This window comes from Denticeps clupeoides, chromosome 20 (assembly GCF_900700375.1).
Source record: "Denticeps clupeoides chromosome 20, fDenClu1.1, whole genome shotgun sequence".
Lineage (NCBI taxonomy): Eukaryota > Metazoa > Chordata > Actinopteri > Clupeiformes > Denticipitidae > Denticeps > Denticeps clupeoides.
In genome coordinates, this window is record NC_041726.1 from 10087204 (window position 1) to 10107890 (window position 20687).

General features: G+C 45.0%; 4 protein-coding genes across 7 annotated transcripts; 3 read left to right on the top strand and 1 right to left on the bottom strand.

The window, feature by feature from the left end:
* The first annotated feature begins 1758 nt into the window (after positions 1–1758).
* LOC114770512 (uncharacterized) lies at positions 1759–4118 on the top strand. 2 transcript variants are annotated; one of them, XM_028964501.1, is made up of 6 exons: positions 1771–1810; positions 2596–2625; positions 2712–2769; positions 2983–3053; positions 3288–3455; positions 3541–4118. In XM_028964501.1, the coding sequence occupies exons 1-6, from the start codon at positions 1781–1783 to the stop codon at positions 3724–3726; spliced, it is 543 nt and encodes a 180-aa protein (XP_028820334.1). In that variant the 5' UTR covers positions 1771–1780; the 3' UTR covers positions 3727–4118. The 2 variants fall into 2 exon arrangements, with proteins under 2 accessions (XP_028820333.1, XP_028820334.1); XM_028964500.1 differs by having other exon boundaries at positions 1759–1810; positions 2712–3053.
* Positions 4119–6626: 2508 nt separating this feature from the next.
* On the top strand, positions 6627–8913 carry LOC114770197 (putative C-type lectin domain family 20 member A). Of its 2 annotated transcripts, XM_028963903.1 has the most exons (9): positions 6627–6729; positions 6813–6844; positions 6910–7218; positions 7317–7408; positions 7498–7615; positions 7691–7945; positions 8021–8104; positions 8231–8476; positions 8737–8913. In XM_028963903.1, the coding sequence occupies exons 2-9, from the start codon at positions 6817–6819 to the stop codon at positions 8850–8852; spliced, it is 1248 nt and encodes a 415-aa protein (XP_028819736.1). In that variant the 5' UTR covers positions 6627–6729; positions 6813–6816; the 3' UTR covers positions 8853–8913. The 2 variants fall into 2 exon arrangements, with proteins under 2 accessions (XP_028819736.1, XP_028819737.1); XM_028963904.1 differs by having other exon boundaries at positions 6656–6844.
* A 603-nt stretch (positions 8914–9516) lies between these two features.
* Positions 9517–12236, top strand: LOC114770196 (tissue alpha-L-fucosidase-like). The gene is made up of 8 exons (XM_028963902.1): positions 9517–9943; positions 10039–10173; positions 10248–10385; positions 10460–10565; positions 10652–10852; positions 10926–11116; positions 11317–11419; positions 11928–12236. Exons 1-8 carry the CDS (start codon positions 9591–9593, stop codon positions 12057–12059), a joined length of 1359 nt encoding a protein of 452 aa, XP_028819735.1. The 5' UTR covers positions 9517–9590; the 3' UTR covers positions 12060–12236.
* Positions 12237–12512: 276 nt separating this feature from the next.
* Positions 12513–18325, bottom strand: nr1d2b (nuclear receptor subfamily 1, group D, member 2b). 2 transcript variants are annotated; one of them, XM_028964678.1, is made up of 8 exons: positions 18013–18325; positions 16399–16557; positions 16231–16319; positions 15355–15499; positions 14478–15106; positions 14215–14400; positions 13925–14135; positions 12513–13674 (listed from the first exon to the last, which is right to left on the bottom strand). In XM_028964678.1, the coding sequence occupies exons 1-8, from the start codon at positions 18302–18304 to the stop codon at positions 13478–13480; spliced, it is 1908 nt and encodes a 635-aa protein (XP_028820511.1). In that variant the 5' UTR covers positions 18305–18325; the 3' UTR covers positions 12513–13477. The 2 variants fall into 2 exon arrangements, with proteins under 2 accessions (XP_028820511.1, XP_028820512.1); XM_028964679.1 differs by having other exon boundaries at positions 18009–18176.
* Between the last annotated feature and the right edge of the window lie 2362 nt (positions 18326–20687).

Genomic DNA, 20687 nt, shown 5'->3' on the forward strand with positions numbered 1-20687 from the left:
GCCGCTTGGGGGCGGAGCAACGTGCGGTGGGCGTGGCCACGCGTCCAAGCCTCCTCACCTGGTACCGGCGGGAGGCGTTCTGCAGCCTCCTCAGCCCAGATTTGTTCAGTCATTTTCACAATGTTTCATGTAAATTCCTCAAATAAAGGAAGACGAATAACGATTCTCCTGTAGTCTTTTCTGTGACCGTGTGGGAACCCGGGAAAAAATAGAATCGAAGCAGAAGTCCACGGACCTCACCTCAGGCAATAATCCATCAGCGTTGAGAGTGTTGTTAAATAAACAAACAGCCTAAAGATGACAAGAAGTTCCCGGACTACCTAATAAAGGTCAAATGGACACTAGCCATACCTGAGGGTGCTCTGGTTTTATTTATTAATGTTAATAATAATAGTCAAAGTCCCCAGGGCAGGGGTGGCCTAGCAGGTAAGCAAGTGGACCCGAATTGCCATGGTGCCACTGAGAAAAGCACCGTCCCCACTCACTGCTCCCCGGGCGCCTTTCATGGCTGCCCACTGCTCACCAAGGGTGATGGGTAAAAGCAGAAGACACATTTTGTTGTGTCACCGTGTGCTGAGCTGTGTTTCACAATGACACTTCACTTTCACTATTAAAAAGAATTAATTTGTAACTCAGGGTTCATGCAGGGAGAGAAGGACTGACGAACACGGGGAATTTACTAAGTAACAAACAGGGCATGCAGGCCCTGACATAAGCACACAGGACAAACACAATGACCAGACAGGGACAAGACAAAGTCAAAGGATACATTTATACGTTTACACATAATCAGGAAATCAGAAACATGCACAATGGACATGGAATGTGGAACCGGAGCACCCCAAAAGGTCAGGATATGACAATAACACACTTCACATTTTTAGCCGAAAAACTCGACATGATACATTATAAAAGCAAAAGAAACTTATATAAAACACTTGAGACTAAGTTGACGAAGAGCTGTATATTCTACTAAAAAGGAAGGTCTTCAATTCTGGTTTTATACTGTCCACAAACTGTGATGCTCTCAGGGCAGCAGTACAGAAGGCCCATCACCCATAGCAAAGAGTTTACACCTTGTTTGTGATGTTAATAGATCTTTAGGGTAGGGGGTGGTTCCATACATTTTACATTTACAGCATTTATCAGACACCCTTATCCAGAGCGACTTACAATCAGTAGTTACAGTCCCCCCTGGAGACACTCAGGGTTAAATGTCTTGCTCAGGGACACAATGGTAGTAAGTGGAATTTGAACCTGGGTCTTCTGGTTCATAGTTGAGTGTGTTACCCACTAGGCTACTAACACCCCTACCTACATGCACTGGTGTGTGAGGATGGAGATGGAAAGTTATGATCGGAGAAGGTAAATCTTGTTATGGGTGAAGTCTGAATCTGGTGAGGAGTTCCAACAAGCATAGCTTCAGTCTTGGAAGAAGATGGTACCATCCACACCTTTATCTCCTCTAGACAGATGAGAAGTGAAATCTAGAACCTCCTGACTAAACAACTTCTTCTTCCCTGCTCCCATACACTGTAAACCCGAACAGTACTACTAACTTATAAAAAACGAGAACACCATAATTAAAATCGGTTACATAGTTTATTGAACTTAAAACTATAGCACTTTTTGAACAAATGACTTAACGTTAATTTTGCGTTGCTCGTCATTTTTGAGTATACATTGCCAATGAAGTGATATTTTTTAAGTGTACGACGTCATCTACGTCAGGACGTACGCCATCGTTCTACCTGATGCTACCACAAGATGGCGGACACTCATGCGAGTCTGGACGCATGTGAGGAGATTTGTAAGTAAATGCTTTTTTAATCTGCTTTTTTATTTTATCGTAATAACTATATCTTTTAAACGTGTTTCGCGTTTGGCGTTGCTGTCTTTTTACCGGTATCGGTACCGGTCTCATCGATAATGTCGAAAGCTCCACAAGCATCTCTGCATTGCTTTGCTTCGCGCGCATTTTTTAACCTTTAACCCACTGCCATATTTAATTTATAAGTAACGTTAATATTGTAATCCGTTAGTCGGCGGGACCCAGTCAGCAACATAGCTTTGGCCCAGATCCGATCCATACGGAGCCCGGGAGGTGCCACGGAGGAGAAACAAAATATAGGGTGAAGAAAAAAGTAAACCGTTTGCACGGATTGCGCACAGTGTTAGCCTAAACTGTGTGTTCATTCACATGATGTTGTAGCAGAAATCTGCTTCAGATTGTCCAGTGAGCATAAACAGTTCACCTGTAAACTACGATGATTTTGTGGCTATTTGAGCTGCCAGAGAGGAACACACGGGTCATTTGTAACTTGATTAAGTATTCCGTGCGCACGGTTTACTTTTTTTTTTTTTCTCCTCCGTGACACCTCCCGGGCTCCGTTCTGGAAAATGCGAATTTATGCTTGCCTTCAGCTGTTAATGTACTTGCGGCTAGCTGTAACTTTTATCCATTACGTTAAGGATAATGACACAAAGTTAGCAATACATTGGAAAAATAGTTAATAATAAGAGTTGTGAAAACTAGGGATGGTAGAGACATCCCGGCAAGCTGGCATTAACATTTACATATTTTTGGCCTTGTAGGCTAAAGTGGATGCAGAGTCTGTGAATATGGTAAGTATCCTTTTTTCGTTTACTTTAGATATTTTTAACAGCTTCACACGTAACCCTGCATTGAATATTTATCTAATTTTGTACAGATCAAGTTAGCAACTGGATCTGGATGCCTGGAGGTGTCGGTCAACACAGGCAAAAGAAGTAAGAACAATCCTGACAAAGACCCTCCCCACTCCAACATAAAACGAGCAAGACGAGCAGAAGTGAACTTCCTTCCAAACTTTCCAAAGGGACAAAACCAGGCCAGTTTGGAAGAAATGAGATTAGACATTCTACACGAAGTTGAGAAGAGTGAGAAAAACCTGTTGTTGATAGATAATCTAATGCAGATGACATTTTCCCTTCGTCGCCAAGAGATCGTACAAGAAAACCCATCGTTGAAAGACTTCCTGGTGAAATGGCCAGCACTTCAGATTGAGTCGCAGGTAAAACAAACACTAACAAACTAGTTGTCAGTGAGACTTGAACTATTGGACTTTGTTGGTGTTTATTAGCATTTGACATTTGTTGAAATTTATTGAATGTGTGTGAATTGGCTACTACTTAATCTTTCAAAGATAGCAAAAACTTTTTTCTATCAAGATGATTGCATTGTATGTTTCTCTAAGGCTGTTTTGATGCCCAAAATTTATACATTTTGTGTATTTATGATTTTGTAGGTTTGTGCAGAGTTTCATCGCATCACAAACACCAATCTTCGAAACCAGTTCTATGCCGAATTGGACAGGCATACACCACAACTATTTGCCTTGTACAGGCAAAAAGCGTCACATACTGGCAAGGTCTCGGAGGTGCTGCGTGACATCCTCAGGATTTATGATCGTGAGGTGAGTTAAAGACTGTACAACTCTAGTATTGAACCCAGAATAACTTTGCTTGTTTGTTCATTGTTATTTTTGCTTGTCTTTCAAGGATATGCATGATATCAACATAAAGCGCACTGTGGTTCTTCGTGCCCTAGCAGTGTACTTACGTGAAGATGACCCACAGTTTTTTAAGACATGGAATGTTAAGTACTCGGTGTGCTCACCAAACAGGATCAGTTTTTGTGCTTATCAGGGTTTTTTTTATCTTAGCTTCATTAACAAATTACCATAACAACATATATTCAACTTTTTTTCTCTACTGTTGCAAATTCTCTATGTGTGTTCTTGTCTAGTTTTTAAATTTGGGCCAATTCAGTGTAAACTGAAAAGGCCTACCTGGGTAAGTATGATACTATATTAAAGTGATAGTTAACCAAAAAATTCTGATGCTGTAATTCATTACTAGACATGTTTACAGTTGGACACTCTTTGTGCATTCCAGGTGGATGATTCCGATGAGCCAGACATCACCTAGACATCACCTAGTTCCTGCTAAGTAGTTTTGTAAGCGCATGTTGTAGAAAATGTAGTTTTTAGATTTGGTATGTTGTCTTCTGCACCAAATCTACCTCAGTTGCACTTCTACAACAAAAACTTTTTGCAATCAGATTGTATTTTTTTTATTCTAAGGTGTTTTACAAGTGTATGTTGTTAAACATGTAGTTTAAACATTTGGTAGGTTGTTACTTTAATATTGTCACTTCCTCTGTTTATCTCAATTTGTTTTATAAGCTAAACATGTAGTTTACAGCAGTTTTACATTTAGTAGGTTGTCTTCTGCACCAGATCTACCCCAGTTGCACTCTTACACTAGAAACTTGATATTTGTAATCAGATTTTGTTTATTTTAAGGTTGTTTACAAGTGTCTACTGTTTAACATGTAGTTTAAACATTTGGTAAGTTGTTAGACCTACCTCAGTTGCACTTTACACAATGAAACATTGTGTAGTTTAAAGCATTTAAATGTTTACATTTACATTTTTTACAATCTATCTCTGTTGCATATTTCATGTAACAAATACTTGGTTTTGAAATCAGGTATGTATTATTTTTTGTGTTTTGACATTCATTTATTGTTTTTATTTCCTATAAATTATAATTTTTAACATTTCTTTTTAAAGGAGCTTTATTTATTTTATTTATTTTGATTTGCCGTGTTGCAAAATAATGGCAATGGATGTAAAACAATTTTTAATCACTGTTTTAACACTTTCCAATTTAGTTTGTTACATGTTTACAGAGATTTATATAAACAGTCATACAAAATAGACAGAGAATTTAATAGTAAATAAAAACCCTTTAATTATATGTCAACAGTTCTGTGTGTGCTTATTTTTAGTATTTTGAACTCAAATATGTATCAGGCTATGAGTTATTCAAAATGAGTTTATTTCTTGAATAAAACTTTATTTATATAAGTGGTAATTAATTAAAAACAATAAGTATTGAAAACATAACTTTAGTGTATCATATGTACAGTTTTAAGTACACTGAACTTAAAATAAATAAAAAAGGAAAGAAAAATATTTAAGTTTAGTGTCATTGTAATTTTAAAGTATGTTTACTTAAAAAATCTTAGGTAATCAGTTTCCATAAAAGTTTTGAGTACTCTGAACTTATCGGGTATTACAGTGTATGACTTCTTAACAGCTGACCTACCTCAAGTGTAATTTTCCACATTTAACTAATATTTGAAAGTGAAGTGATTGTCACATGTGATACACAGCAGCACAGCACACGGTGCACACAGTGAAATTTGCCCCATCACCCTTGGTGAGCAGTGGGCAGCCATGACAGGCGCCCGGGGAGCAGTGTGTGGGGACGGTGCTTTGCTCGGTGGCACCTCAGTGGCACCTTAGCGAATCGGGATTCGAACCGGCAACCTTCTGATTATGGGGCTGTTTCCTTAACCGCTAGGAAACACCCTGTCCGTCGAACTCATACTGAAATTTTCCTCTTCTCTGCACATTTGCACATCAAACTGTCATTTTTCTTTCTTACTGTAAAGTTTCTGCTCCTTGCAAATTTCTTTCACCTTGCAAATCCACAGTTATTCACATTCACACGCATAAGTCCTCACTAACTTTTGTTAATTTTATTTATATTAAACTCTTAACTTGACATTTCTATGTGGAGAAGCAAAAAAAAAAAGAGAAATGTACAAAGAAATGTAATTTCTGCACAATAAATGCTTTGAAGCTTTGAAACATTGATGGGATAAAAGACGATGGGAGTGATGATGCTGAAGGTACAGAAGTCGCTGTAGTCGTGGCTGATGATATGTCCAAGGATGAAGAGGATGGGGCAGAGTACGGACCCCTGAGGAACTCCACACTCCACTTGGATTTTCCCAGTGAAATTAGTTCTGTTCTGTTGGTGAGGAGTGATGCAGGCCATTGATAAGTATTCCATGGTCAACACTGATGAATGCAACATTATTTCCAAGTTTTGTGGTCACGTTATTCAAACACGATTGTCTTCATGTCAGGAATATGCAAGTGTGAGCTCGTATGAAAATCATCAGAACTATCACACAAACTGTCTTTCCTGCAGACCTCTTATTCAGGACTCAAAATGTTTAGACAAATAAATACTTTAAAGGAATGTTGAAAGTGTTTGGCTCCAGATACCTTTGATACTGAAGTATCAAAATTAAAGGTTCTAATGTCCTTTTAATTTTAGATAAAAAGAAAGGGATAAAAGTGTTTTCAAATAGAAAAAAAAATTAAAGTAGAAATAAAGAAAAACTCCTGGTTTGAGAACATTCTAGCTTTGACCTGAGGAAGAACATCTTGACCTAGAGACCTGTAGTAAGAGTATGGAGACATTTTCATGATATTTTATTAGTTAGAAATATTATTTATTAGATATTAGTTCTCAGTTTTTCCCTTTTATTCTCCCCAACTTTTCTCCACGGTCCAAACCCTGAGCTCTTGTCATTTCTATCTGTCTAGTGTTCAGTTTCTAAAAATTATTTTAAAAGAATTATCTACCTGATCTTTTGTTGCTCTAAAACAATTTCCTTGGTATCAGATGTTCATGTTTAAAACCGTCTGTCACGCACACAAAATAGGAAATTTGCAATGATGCAAAGCACCAAATCATCATGGGACACAGATGTCTTTTGTTGGCAAGTAAAGAGCTCCAGTTTCCAGTTTGACTGGTGCAAGAGGAGCGGCCCTGGTGTGGCAACCTGGTCTTCACTGTGTCTTGCTGGTACATCACAGAGAGCAGGTTGACTAGATTTGAGGTCATATTATGAAAATGTGAGATGAATTACTGGACCCTGCACTGAGACGTCTGCTCTTCCGTTACAGCAACATGATCCGTTTTCTGCTCTACCTGCCAGGTGAGTTGTTTCTTCTTTTGACAGGAAATGGTGAAAATCCCTTTGATGTCCTGCGTGTTTTCCAGTGAGCTTGCTCTCAGCGCACGTGCCCATCATCCTGGTGAATAAAACACTGAATTGGAGTTCAGCACAGGACTTCTGTCGACAGTATTACACCGACCTGGCCGCGATCGAAAGCTTAGAAGCTGATGATGTTCTGGGGGACCTGTCTAACACGTCGGCCTGGGTGGGCCTTTACTGGGACTGTGCAGAGAACTGGCAGTGGTCAGATGGGCAGAAGATCAACTACACCGCATGGGATGAGATGGTCTGCTGCTCCCTGCGCCTCCCGACAACTGCCAAATGCACAGATCAGCGTTTCAATTTCTGTCGTGGTCAGTGGGATGCAGCTACATCATTCATTTATAACACTGGTGGAGTATGTTGTATTGCTGATTAATTCGGTTGATGTTTGCACCCTCTACCTTCACAGACAACAACTTCAACGTTTCACTCCCAATATGTTTACACACACAGTTCTTCTGCAACAACTCGATCTGTCCGACCTGCCTCATTGATTTCATGGTAATTCATATTTTACCATTGTTAGAGGTACTAGCAACTAAAATCCAGTAAATGCTGAGTTTCTGTTCTGTGCGCTTCTATTAAAAAAGGTGGAGGGAATTGGAAGCTGCGGCTTGGACAAGATTATTGGGCCCATCTGTGTCAGCACCAGCAACAATGGATGGGTGGAAAGCAACTGTGAAAAACAGCTGCCGTTCATCTGCAGAGGTAATTTACAGTTGAACTGCATATAATCTGCACCTTAAAACATGTAATAAGTCCACACAACACACTGATCCGCAGGGCACAATTTCACCCTCAACAACGTCTTGGCCAACTGGACAGAGGCTTTGAAATCCTGCCGTGCGCAAGGCAAAGACCTGGCCACTGTGAAGAACCAGGCGGAGCAGGAAGAGATAAAGGGACTCATGGATCGGTTTCATGAACAGGCAGCATGGATCGGCCTCTTTCACAGCCCGTGGAGGTGGTCGAACAACAGAAGTCTCAATGGAAAAATAAGTTTTCCAAATAATGTGACTAAAAACAAAGGTTCTACAAGTAAGTAGCAGTAATTTTGCAGCATGACAAAGAGGAGATATTATAAAAAAATTCCTTTTGTTTTTTGGTTTATAGAAGCAATGTGTGCTATTATTCTAAATAGAACCACAATGGAAACACTGAGATGTGAAGTCTCAAAACCGTTCTATTGTTATTTTGGTAAGACCATCTTTTCCTTTATCACACCCAGCCATTTTAACATTAGAAGACCCTTCCAACGCATTTCTTTTAGTCACACATACTGTGACATAGAAGGTATGAATGTGTGACCACCACCTTCTCCAGAGAGCAGTCAGCCCATGACACCTGAGAAGCTGAACTGGGAGAAGGCCATGAATAAGTGCACCCTGGTCTACATCGACTCGGATCAGGATCAGATGAAGACCTGGAGCCGGGCCCGGAGCGGGAACTCCAGCACGGAGTGGGTGTGGATCGGACTCAGGCAGAGCCAGCTCTTCGGCTTCTGGTGGTGGGCTGGCCCCTACTACCACAATGAGCTGAAGCTTCTGGTTTACAAAAACTGGATGGACGGTCAGTGCGTTTCTTTAATCTGCTGAACCGTTCAGTGTTGGGGTCATGTGATTATGGCAAATGTTATGTGTAGGTGTTCAACAGGTTGTTGAGAATAATCAGGCGAAATTTTTTTTTAATAACGTTCATACGGAACAAATGGAACTTCCAGGATTAAGTCAGTGCATTCACAGCATGATGAATAAAACAGTCAACAGTCTGGATTCTAAATTCATCCATATGAACAGAAACAGAAACGAAATGTTCTCTGTCGTCTGCAGATATCGAGCCCAGCCTGCCGCGCTCCTACCCCTGCGGAGCCCTGAACAAGGTCACGGGGAAATGGAAGGACATGAACTGCAAAACGGAGCTCTCGTACCTCTGCAGTGAAAAATGAAAAAAATCAACAACATTATTCTTTTTGTATACTCTTGCTGAGAATAAATGTCTTCTGAATATCCTGTTTATAATTTTGTTGTTTTCAGATACTCCACTGCATTTAATTGTCATAATATAATTAAATGTATTCCTGTTTAATTGTTTCTGTAAAGGACTTAAATAAAGAATTAAATAGTGAAAACACAGGCCTTCAGCATATCCTGTGATATAACAAAGTTATTACTGTTATTTTTCATATTGAAGATAATAACCCATTATTAGTCCGCCAAGTGGGGAAATTTGCATTAACACGCCAGAAAGTGGACAGGATAAGAGTGGCAGGATAAAAACCTATATAAACAGTACAATAAAGAAGGTTCACTAAACAAACAATCTGTGGGGCATCTTGATGTGAATTCCAGTAAAGTTTCGTGGCACTTTTGACGACCAGATGACAACACACTCCGCCACAGAGCTGAGCTCCTGCTATTAACTCAAATGGAACCCTTTTAGCATTTTATTGCTTTATCGACGCTTAAACCTGGAAAACATTTAAACGAAATAATGAAATCATATTTTAAGATATTGCAGAGGACATGGTCTCGTGAAAAATCTGTTCCTGTTTCGGGGTAGGGGGCAGAAACGTAAACGCGGAAGTGGCCTTATTTGCACCACGTGACGAGCGCTGCGGTCACATGACCGCGTCGCTTCGCCAGGACAGGAAGGAGCAGCCTGCCGCCGACAGCAGCGACGCAAAATGCCGCTTCTCCAGCCTGCGCCCGCGTTCCTGTGCGCCGCCGCCCTCCTGCTTTCCGCGGCCGGAGCCAAGTACACGCCGGACTGGCGCAGCCTGGACTCCAGGCCGCTGCCGCGGTGGTACGACGAGGCCAAGGTGGGCATCTTCCTCCACTGGGGGGTCTTCTCCGTGCCCGCGTTCGGCAGCGAGTGGTTCTGGTGGCACTGGCAGGGCGAGAAGAACCCGACGTACGTGAGCTACATGGAGAAGAACTTCCCCCCGCACTTCACCTACCCCGACTTCGCCCCACAATTCCATGCGCAGTTCTTCGACCCGGACGAGTGGGCGGGGCTCTTCGCGGCCGCGGGGGCCAAGTAAGCGGTTTTTATCATTAATTTCCCGGGAAAATATTTCATATCCGACCAATCAGAGCGCAGCGTGACCTGCTTTTTACTCCGCACCGGTGCAGGTACGTGGTGCTCACCACCAAACACCATGAGGGCTTCACCAACTGGGGCTCCCCGAATTCCTGGAACTGGAATTCTGTCGACACGGGTCCCCACAGGGACCTGGTCGGGGACCTGGGTGTCGCCGTAAGGAAGAGGTGGGTGGTGCCGCAGCTCATGCCCCGCCCCTGCCTGCAGGCGCACCATCCCCTGACCTTTCATGCCGTTACAGGTCCATACGCTACGGCGTGTACAACTCCCTGTTCGAGTGGTTCCACCCGGTGTACCTGAGCGACAAGCAGAATGGATTCCAGACCCAGGAGTTTCCGCGGGACAAACTTCTGCCTGAGCTGCGCAACCTGGTCATGCGGTGAGGAGAGGGGCTGCAGTAAAACGGTGATAAAAGGCTGTAAACGGTCAATCTGTAACCATCCTCCGCTCTAGATACAAACCCGACCTCATATGGTCCGATGGGGACTGGGAAGCGCCGGACTCATACTGGAATTCCACAGAATTCCTGGCCTGGCTCTATAACGACAGCCCCGTGAAGGTAGACCGTTTATAGGTTTGACCTGGATGCATGTTTCCTTTTTTGTTTTATTCTGATAAAAGCGGCGCTGTCCATGTGCATTACAGGACGTGGTGGTGACCAACGACCGGTGGGGTGCGGGCTGCGCCTGTAAACATGGCGGCTACTACAACTGCGAAGACAAGTACACGCCAGGCGTTCTGCCCAAGCACAAGTGGGAGAAGTGCACGTCGGTGGACACGCAGTCCTGGGGCTTCCGCAGGAACATGCGCGTCCACGAGCTGATGGACCTCCCCGCCATCGTCCAGGTGAGTTCGGCCGCAGCGCTTCACTCCGCGCTGGAGGTGGCCTGACGTCACTGATGAGGGTAAATGTCTGCAGGACCTGGTGCGCACCATCTCCTTCGGAGGGAACTACCTGCTGAACGTCGGCCCCACCCCCGACGGGATGATCCCGCCCATTTTCCAGGAGCGCCTGCTGGGATTGGGCAGCTGGCTCAAGGTTAATGGCGAAGCCATCTACGAGTCCACACCCTGCAGGGTCCAGGAGGAGAACGGGACTGTTCCAGTGTGGTGAGGACACGTCAGTCTTCATGTTTAGGCAGTGGTGGCCTAGCGGTCAAGGATGCAACCCCGTAATCAGAAGGTTGCTAGTTCGAATTTCCTTCAGGATTAATAAAGTATTATATATATATAGTATTATAGTATTATATATATTATATATGAGTATTATAGTATATTCTGCCATCTGAAGCCTTTTCTGTTGACTATAGGTACACCTGCAAAGACTCAAGTGTGTATGCAGTCTTCCTCATGAAACCACCACCATCATCCTCGTTCAGCCTACCCTCACCCAAAACATCGGCCTCCACTGTGGTCAGTCTGAATTACATTTCATCTGAATATTTACAGCTTTAAAGGTCACTTTGTGACATTATTTCACATGTATAAGAGTTCCCCTGGCCTGTCTATGGTCCTTTAGTGGCTAGAAATGGTGATAGGTGTTTTGGTCGTTCTGCTTTGCTGTTCAGAGAGCAGCATATCAGACTGTCTGATCTGGTATTTGTCCTTACATGCAGACTTCCTGTCTGTGCCAAACCTTTTGGTTGGTGAATGGTGTTGATGAATGCCCACTCACTTCTATAGGCTGCTCTACTCCTTGTCCCGTCTCTCTCCTCCTCATTGGCATTTAACAGCGCGTCCTGGGGAAATCTCATTGTGGGACTGGGTCAAAGTGGCTTTAATTCTGCACCAAGGCTGAATTCTGGAAAGAGACTTTAGATACAGTATTAGGGGATCAACAAGACCATGTTCATGTCAGGGGACCTTTAAAAGGCTTCATCTAAGAGAATATTGATATTTAAAAGTGTGGTGCTGCGTGCAGGTGACGCTGCTGGGAAACCCGGCGCCACTGGACTGGGCTCCTCTGCACCCCGCTGGCCTGGTGGTTCTGCTGCCCGACTTGCCCCCCTCTCCTGGACACGGATGGACCCTGAAGCTGGACGGTGCAACCTGAGACGCGTCTCTCTCTCTCTCTCTCCCCCACCCTCACAGATAAAAGGGAACCGGCTGTGAATTTCATGTCAGCGTTTTTCTTTTTTCATTTCAGATGATTTCACTTGCGACAGAGCACTTCATGTTTTTGGAAATCTGGATGTGTTTTAATTATTAAAAACTATTTTTTTATCATTTACAAGTGATGTCTGTATCATTTTTACACACCTTTGAAAAAACGCCTGGGCGAGTACTTCATATTTCTTTAAAAAATTATGATAAACATAAATAAAAACGAGAAATATTCTGTATTATTCAGACCTGATTAGATTCCAGGATGAAATATTTCATCTGAATTCATATAAATGATTTTATATCAAGTGTGGTTATGAATTATGAAAGCATGTGGATGTTGGCCCAGGCTGGAATGCTGTAGTGTTGCATTGTGCTATAGGAAGCAGTAACTTCACAACGATTCTGTGTGTTCATATGTTTATTTATATGTATATTTAAATTTTATATAGAAATCTGTGTTTCACGATGCTTTCACAGAAGAAAACAGACCATAACGCAGTAACGGCGACACGACAGAATCACAAGGACAAAAGCTTCCGGAGCTCTGGAGCTACCCTCTGAACTCAGATCTGAGTTCACGTCCCACACCGCCTCTCAACTACAGACATGTGCTGATGAGGACAACAATGGTGATGAAGAGGCAATCATGACTGCATTTGATAAATGGTCAGATCAGATTGTTCTGATCGCCGCTCACCCCGCCTTTAAAAATAAAACAAAACAATAATCTACCTTATTTTCAACCAACAGCATGAAGAAGAAAACAAGAAACGACAACGCCATCCTATGCCATACATATTTAACTAAAGTTCTACATATTACAGTGCTTTTTTATTTTCCTTTTTCTTGTTTTAAATGCATCTAGCATCACCTAAATATAAAAGCTTCATGTCCACGAACGTGGCGGAGAGGTCGTCCCTCAGCAAACAGCTCAGATTTAGCAGCGATCATCCTTTTATTTTAGAGAGGAGCTGAAACGCCACTCCTCTGTGTGGCTCCAGATCGCCGTTAACGTTCAGGGGTAGAACTTTTAAATATGAATTTATCTGGTACATTGAAAGTTTTTCCCAAACAGTAACGCATTTGAAAATTGAAGTTTTCAAGGGTGCAGACATTCGTTAAACACACACGCTTACACACTAAAAATATCTGTACATCTATAAATCGTTTGTGGCTAAGGATGTGTACACTACCACAACAAAGCAGGCTTCGTCCGAGCCTTACAGTAAAAGTTCTGACTCCGCCCCCTCCCGCCCTGGTGGTCCCCACGCGAGTCCAGGCTTCCGCACGGGCCGCACCCGTTTCGGGCCCACTGTCCAGGAGCTGGAGGAGGGGAGGCGTGGTCCACGCCAGCCGCAGCCGGGTTCAGGGGTGGACCTTGAAGGCCAGCAGCTGCTCGGAGTGCATGTTGTTGAGGGAGCGCAGGTCGGGCAGCTTCAGCAGCAGCTTGGTGAAGACGGCGCTGTCGTTGGGGTGGTTCTTTGTGATCAGGCTCCGGAGGGCGCGGATCAGCGTCTCCTGCAGCGCCTCCACGGAGTTCACGTTCTCGATTCCGGAACGATCTGCAGGAAAATACAGCTTACATCAACTTGTATTCCTACTGTATTTGTATTCCTATTTTTCTACGTAAAATATATATTAGGGACAGGGACGCTATGGTCCTAATCCACTTTTTACTGGCTTCCTGTTACTGGCTCTCTACGAGACAACAGAAACTGAAGGACTAGATTATGTCCAAACTGTCACTAAACCAGCTGGACTACAGTCAGTGATGTGTGTCGGTGCCCTGATTTGCGGACTGGGACTCCCTACCGGCTGACACCAGGACCACCGCTGTGAAGAGGCTCATCTCCTCCTCGCTCAGGCCGAGCGACAGCAGCTTCTCGCTGAAGTCAAACATGGAGTTGAGCAGGTCCCCAGCGCCCATGGAGCGCAGCGCCTCCACGCTGTACTTCTTCCCACTCAGGAATGTCACCGCGCGCTCCTTCGCGTCGAACAGCGACGTGAAGCGAACCACCAGAACCTGCCCAGCAGAACAGAGGGAAGGTGAGGGGCGTGGCCTGTTACATTTCTCGATTATGAAGTGATCTCGTGACCTTTACCTCGAAGGTTCCTGCCTTCAGCAGGCTGACTTGGTCGTGCTGCGAGAGGTCGCGGAAGCCGGGGATGCGCTTGGCGAACTCCACCACCTCGCGGACTGCTGGCGTGAAGCTCTGGGAGAACTCCTCCCAGATGCTGTGGCCAGACTTGTGCGGGTCCACAAATGGGGACATGTTCATCGGGCACACCTGGCAGAGGGGACACAAGCTGGTGTTTGATAAACTGTGCAGATGTAGAGCAGAAACCGGGCCGGAGCAGAACTCACCAGGTGCATCCTGTTGGTTCCACTCCACACTGGTCCACAGAATCCAGCGCCGGCGCTCATCTCGTTGCGGGGCCGATGTGACAGCAGGTGGGCGCTGGCAGGGCAGCGGCCACTAGGGGCGCTGCTGTGCTGCAGGCAATGCCAGGGGGCGTTCTCCTCTCGCCGAGGGGCGGAGCTTTGGGCCATCACCGTGACCACATCATTCCTGTGGTTCCAGGCGTCCTGCATCGTCCTGCTCTGGGCCCCGCCCATCGAGTTCTGCAGCTCGGACAACGGACTGGCCTGCTCCTGGTTGTACATGAAGGTCTCCTGGTGCGTCCGGGTCACCTTGCCGATGACCTCCTCCTCCCCGCTGTCTGACACGCTAGAGGAGGCGGAGCTCGGGCTCATGTCCATGGAAACGAAGGCGTCGGGGTCTGCGCTGGCCTCCGACTGGCTGCTGCTGCTGCTGCTGGGGGAAGAGGAAGGCGAGCAGGAGGTGGCGGCACCCTCCGGTGGGCGGGGCTGGCGCTGGTTGCCGTGGAGCTGGATGTGCAGCTGGCCGCTGTTCATCATATTGCTCATGGCGCTCTGCATCTCCAGCAGCATGCGCTGCTTCTCGCGCTTCGGGATCCGGCCGAACCGCACAGCTGCAAGGAGCAGAACAGGTGTCAGCCCACCCGGCACAGCCAACGTTACGCCGCGAAAAAAAAAAAAACATACGGGGGAAAAAACAAAAAAAAAAAAAAAAAGACCGATAGCTTGAACAGAATGTGAAGTTTTAACAACAACTAACCATTGAGGTCCACTTGTCATGAATAGTAGTCTGTTGAGGTCTAGATCAAAGAGAAAACAACAGGCTTCACACAGTCTCACGTTCTGGAGCGGGAGAACTCACCATCCCGGGACATGCCCACCAGCAGACACTTCTTAAAGCGGCACTGCTGGCAGCGGTTCCGGTTGGTCCGCACGATGGGGCAGGTTGCGTTCTTAAGGCACTTTTTGTACTGGATGTTCTGCTGGATGCTCCGCCGGAAGAAGCCCTGCGAAGAGACCGGTGGTGGGGATGAGCACGCGTTTTTGGGGGGTTGGGAGGCCACCGGCTCCTCGAACCCAGTGTGGGGCTGACGTAGCAAACAAAGTGAGGGTGTGGAGATCATTTTAAAACAAACCGCCAAATCCTGCTGAGGGAAACTGTGTGTGTGGATATAATTTTCACATGGACAGTAGAGTCAAAATTCATTTAATGGGCTTGTCTTTATTATAATGTGTTTTTTTCCTGCAGAAAGAATCCAAAATGGTCCCAGCTGTGGGGTTTGACGTTAATATTTCATGTTTTTTGTACTAGTATACAGTACAGGTCAAAAGTTTGGACACACCTTCTCATTCAATGTGTTTTCTTTATTTTCATGACCATTTACGTTGGTAGATTCTCATTGAAGGCATCAAAACTATGAATGAACACATGTGGAGTTATGTACTTAACATAAAAAAGGTGAAATAACTGAAAACATGTTTTATATTCTAGTTTCTTCAAAATAGCCGCCCTTTGCTCTGATTACTGCTTTGCACACTCTTGGCATTCTCTCGATGAGCTTCTCGATGAGCAAAGCAGTAATCAGTGCAAAGGGCGGCTATTTTGAAGAAACTAGAATATAAAACATGTTTATAAAACACATTGAATGAGAAGGTGTGTGCCTGTACTGTATATATGAGTAAGTATGTAATAAAACAAGTTTCCAACGTTTGGTGGTGCTGCTGCGCCGGTGCTCACCTTGCAGCCCTCGCAGGCGTGGACCCCGTAGTGAAACCCTGATGCCACGTCACCGCAGACCTTACACAACAGCACCAGGCCGCTGATCTCTGCGGCAGAACACACACTTCAAGTCAGGCAGGGCACAGGATGGAGAGCCAACGCGCTCGTATCTTAACCTGTACTCACTGGTGACGCCACTCCGGGCCGATGGGGCGGGCCGCATCTTCCCGGCAGGCTGCCGGCGGGGCGGCGAGGATGACCGGCAGCTGCTGTTGGAGCTGTCGCTGTGGCACGACTCGGGGCTGGAGGCCGAGCTGGAGGAACTGATGTAGGCGATGACGCCCCCTGCTGGCACAGACACCTGGTTAATCTGGCCCCGCCCACACTGCATTACTTCCACGCCTCCAATCTCTATTCATAACGGCAGCCCTTCACCATTCACATCTTAACGAATTTAATTCACAACATGATGACAAATAATAAACATCTATAAATCATTATCCTCCTGTTGGCTCTCTGCACCATGGAAACCAAGCTGCGTCCAGTTCTACTCACAATGCACGGCGACGGCAGGGGAAAAGTAGACCAGACTAAATTAAAGTCAAGGAAATTTCATATAAAATAACATAGACATTACCCTACAAATGTACATCTTTTCACGTGCTCATTTCTGTGGACGACACCCTGAAGATTTGTTTGGTTAAAAAGTTTATTAAAAACAGATCCAAATCTGACCTTGCTGAACCTATTTATAGGTAGGTTGAATGAGGCTAAGCCCCGCCCACCCGAGAGAATTCTCAGGCGTGAAACGTAAAGGTAAAACGGGGCGGGGCGACTGAGAAGCCAGCAGTGAAAGTCTCCCAAGCGAAAATTAAAAACAGTGACTTGTAAGCAATGGCGTGTTTTATCAAAATTCCATTTTACGTTTATTTTACATTTCAACGTCGTATTTTCGTCTGATATTAGGAGAGTTTTGTTTTGGCACTATATAGGTATATGTGTGTGTGTGACTATGGTGTGTGTACATCTGTGCACGTAGACCAGACGGACTTTCTACCCACAATGCACCGCTGCAGCAAGGGGAAAGTAGACCAGACGGACTGATTCTCTCTTTTTTTCCAGCCTGACCTGATTTCCCCACTCCGCGGTTAGATAACGACATTACATAACGCCGGGCGCCCGTTTACAGACGAGACCTCGGCCAAAAAAAACAAGCTATTTTATTTTATTTATTTACTGAACTATGACCCAAAAAAACAGAATCAGTTGTGGTGCAATTTTTCTTAGAAAAAAAAAAGAGAGATCTGGTCAACAGTAAAATATCTGCAAGTAACATATGAAAATCTTCACACACACACACACACACACAGAGAGAGACTGAAATCTTTATTTTATGAAAACAGATGCTGTGTAAAGTAAGGATTTCAAATTTGCGCCATAAGAAACGTACTGTGGAGAAGTATCAATGAAAATGCCATTTAACACGTATTATTGTTAATATTATTATTATAATGCAGTAAATGTACATATTTACTGAGTAGGAAAAGAACATGAGTGGGAAAAGAACGGAATAAAAGCTCTAGGTTCTGGACGGGAATCTAGGTCGCCGCGCGTCTCACGTGTGTCGGCGGCGCGCCGCCGCGCCAGCGCCCGCGCGGAATTATGCAACGGACCCACGTCACGCCGCCGCTCGGCCAATCGGCGGCGACGCACGGCGTGCGTAAACACAGCGGCACATGGCGAGGGCGCGCGTCCCATGTGAGTCCCGGGGAAACGGCGCGTATCCCGCGACCCACCTGCCTTGGCGGACTCCATTTCCCGCGCCGCCGCCGTCGCCGTCGCCCGGGGTCCGGGTCCGAACTCTCCCGGTTCCGGTCCTGGTTGTGCGCCGTGCTGCAGGTCTCCCTTCTCTCCTAAAGAGCAGGTTCCTGTCCACAGACAGCGAGCTGGAGGCTGGAGAGAACAGCTCCTGCGCGGAGGTTCTGATGGACCGGGCCAGAACTGGGCCAGGTGCGGGTGTCTGTGTGTGTGGGGACGTAATGAAGCTCCAGCGCCACTGACTGCTGCTAGTAAAAGGCTCACCGGTGACCATGTGACCCACTTCAGCGCCTCCTCCTCCTCCTCCTCCTCCTCCTCCTCCCTGCTTCTGCAAGCCTCCTCCTCTCACTATAACCCACTGACACACTTTCAGGCCTCCACCCCTAGGCCAGGGGTCAGAGGACATGACCCCTGAGCTCCATCAGCCTTTAAAAAGCCCATCACGTGTTGGCCATGAACTAACCCCTTAAACTCTGGAGCTCGCCGAGTTCCTGCATCTGGGTCAAATTTCTACCATTCTGCCCCAATAGAAACGCGTCGGAATCCGATACAGAAGACTAAATAACGCTGTTGAATTTCTCAAGAGCCACCGTTCATCTGAGATGCAAGCTAAACGCATCTTTTCATGAAATGATGACAAACTCAGTACAGTACAAAAAGCAGTACAGAATCCTTCTCCGTCTGATGAGTTGGGGGAGACCCAGTTCTTCTAACACATCTCTGCATATCAACACTTTCACCATTTAATCAGAGTTATTTGTGTGTTTTACACTTTTTGAAATGGTCCCTTCCTGAAAAACTACTGAATTAAACATCTACACAGTCCGTGTATATTTTATCATTTTGCATAATCCAATTTACATCTCTTACCTCACTTGACCACTATGATATCTATCATAGAACCGTATGTCCATTGTTAAACAATGATAATAGAAAATGATAAGAGAAAAACATTCTCTTCTTTATCATTGAGCAGAAGAAGAGGCGTGTTTTTTTTTTTAATAATTACTGATAATGACTAAAACATACATTATTACCACTTTTCCCATTCGCTTTCTCTGAATGGAATTCTGATTATTGGCAATTCTTTTTTTTTATGTTTTTAATGTTCTGGAGAGGTGCCGCGCGCTGTCCATCCCCGGACTGAGATTAGAACTCATAAATACAGAGCGGAACGTGTAAACAGGTGAAGGTGGGGTCGCCCTCACCGTCCTGTTCCCTGGCTAAATTTTAACCCCAGCAGGTCCCGGGGTCACGAGCTCACTGCCAGCCGGAGCTAAAAATGTCCGATGGCAAGGACGGCAGGTGTGTGTGTACGTGTGTGTTGGAGGCGTTTTGAGATTGGGATTTCTGAATCAGCCTTCTTTTATTGGTGGTGGCTGCTGTTTGTTTCCTGCCTGCGCCGTCTTCACGTGACTCCTCATAAAATTATGGGTGCTCAAAACAATAATAGGCCAAAGGTCAAGTGCGATAAAAAAGTTACACAAGCCTCGATTCCAGCTGCCCCACGCCTACGTACACGACATTTTAATATGTGATAATCAGGTCATTACTGAGGCTGATTATTGCATCGCGGCCTTTGACCTGGATCAGGTGAGAAGGTTTTTGTTGAAGCAGATGAATAATTCACCAGTCTGTGTCCCGGCGTGACGCCGGTCAGCGTACGTGACGGAGGCCCGGCGATAAATCAGGACGCCAGCAGCTGGGGGGAAACGAGGAGGGTGCAGCGAGCCCCAGAAAAGCATCTCTTTCATTTCCATTCATTTTTTCCTATTGTCCAGCATTAATCTTTTTCCTGCACTTTCAAAACGACCCACAATTCAGTTGGGAGGCGCATGACGTTGCCCAACTCGGCCTCAGCCTCATTTCAACTCTCATCTCTGCAAAAGTTTCAAATATTTGAGCAAACTTGAACCAGAATGAATGTTCTAACCGATTGACAGTCCTTGCTGAATTTTGCGCTGCCAGTATGTTTTTAGTTTGACAGCCAGCCATGTCCACGTGTCCATACCATGAACCAGAATAGCACAAAGTCCCAGGTTCAAACCCCACTTACTACCATTGTGTCCCTGAGCAAGACACCTAACCCTGAGTGTCTACAGGGGGGGACTGTCCCTGTCACTACTGATTGTAAGGCGCTCTGGATGAGGGTGTCTGATAAATGCTGAAAATATTTGGTCAAATCTGTCATTATTTGATTTTTGTCAAGAGATCCACAACATGTGAGGAAACATGTAGAGCGCTGCTTCTCTCCCTGATCCACACCAGCTCTAGAGGGTTAGATGATAAGATGATCCTTTATTAGCGGGAAATTTACAGATGAAAGGGAAAAGGGGGATTCTGAAATCAGTCTACCGAATACGATCTCAGATTTAATCAGGATCAAACCTTCAAAAGTTTGAATCTGGATTAATTTGATTCCAAAATCCCGGATACGCCTGATCCCACCACAATGGTGGATTCAGTGCAACCTGAGAATTTATGTTTATAATGTAGGAAATAAAACATGAAGCTGATTGGATAAAATCAAAAGACCAAATCCTCCTTACCAATCTAAAAAAAAAAAAAGCTTCTCTCTTCTCCAATGTGGGAAAAACCACGGTGCATACATGGTGAAATGACTGTTTCTTTTGAATTAATATCTCTTCTTGTGAGAT

What these genes read in the sequence shown, in the direction of transcription:
- LOC114770196 (XM_028963902.1), top strand. Translation starts at nt 9,591, where the DNA reads ATGCCGCTTCTCCAGCCTGCGCCCGCGTTCCTGTGCGCCGCCGCCCTC. An exon ending in TTCGCGGCCGCGGGGGCCAA is followed by an intron (nt 9,944 to 10,038) that starts GTAAGCGGTTTT and finishes GCACCGGTGCAG; the next exon opens with GTACGTGGTGCTCACCACCA. An exon ending in GGTGTCGCCGTAAGGAAGAG is followed by an intron (nt 10,174 to 10,247) that starts GTGGGTGGTGCC and finishes ATGCCGTTACAG; the next exon opens with GTCCATACGCTACGGCGTGT.
- nr1d2b (XM_028964678.1), bottom strand. Translation starts at nt 18,304, where the DNA reads ATGGTCACCGGTGAGCCTTTTACTAGCAGCAGTCAGTGGCGCTGGAGC. An exon ending in GGGAAATGGAGTCCGCCAAG is followed by an intron (nt 16,558 to 18,012) that starts GCAGGTGGGTCG and finishes CTGTGCCAGCAG; the next exon opens with GGGGCGTCATCGCCTACATC. An exon ending in GGTGGTCCTGGTGTCAGCCG is followed by an intron (nt 13,675 to 13,924) that starts GTAGGGAGTCCC and finishes ATTTTCCTGCAG; the next exon opens with ATCGTTCCGGAATCGAGAAC.
- LOC114770197 (XM_028963903.1), top strand. Translation starts at nt 6,817, where the DNA reads ATGATCCGTTTTCTGCTCTACCTGCCAG. An exon ending in GCGTTTCAATTTCTGTCGTG is followed by an intron (nt 7,219 to 7,316) that starts GTCAGTGGGATG and finishes CTACCTTCACAG; the next exon opens with ACAACAACTTCAACGTTTCA. An exon ending in CCTGCCTCATTGATTTCATG is followed by an intron (nt 7,409 to 7,497) that starts GTAATTCATATT and finishes CTATTAAAAAAG; the next exon opens with GTGGAGGGAATTGGAAGCTG.
- LOC114770512 (XM_028964500.1), top strand. Translation starts at nt 1,781, where the DNA reads ATGCGAGTCTGGACGCATGTGAGGAGATTT. An exon ending in CACTTCAGATTGAGTCGCAG is followed by an intron (nt 3,054 to 3,287) that starts GTAAAACAAACA and finishes ATGATTTTGTAG; the next exon opens with GTTTGTGCAGAGTTTCATCG. An exon ending in TCAGGATTTATGATCGTGAG is followed by an intron (nt 3,456 to 3,540) that starts GTGAGTTAAAGA and finishes TTGTCTTTCAAG; the next exon opens with GATATGCATGATATCAACAT.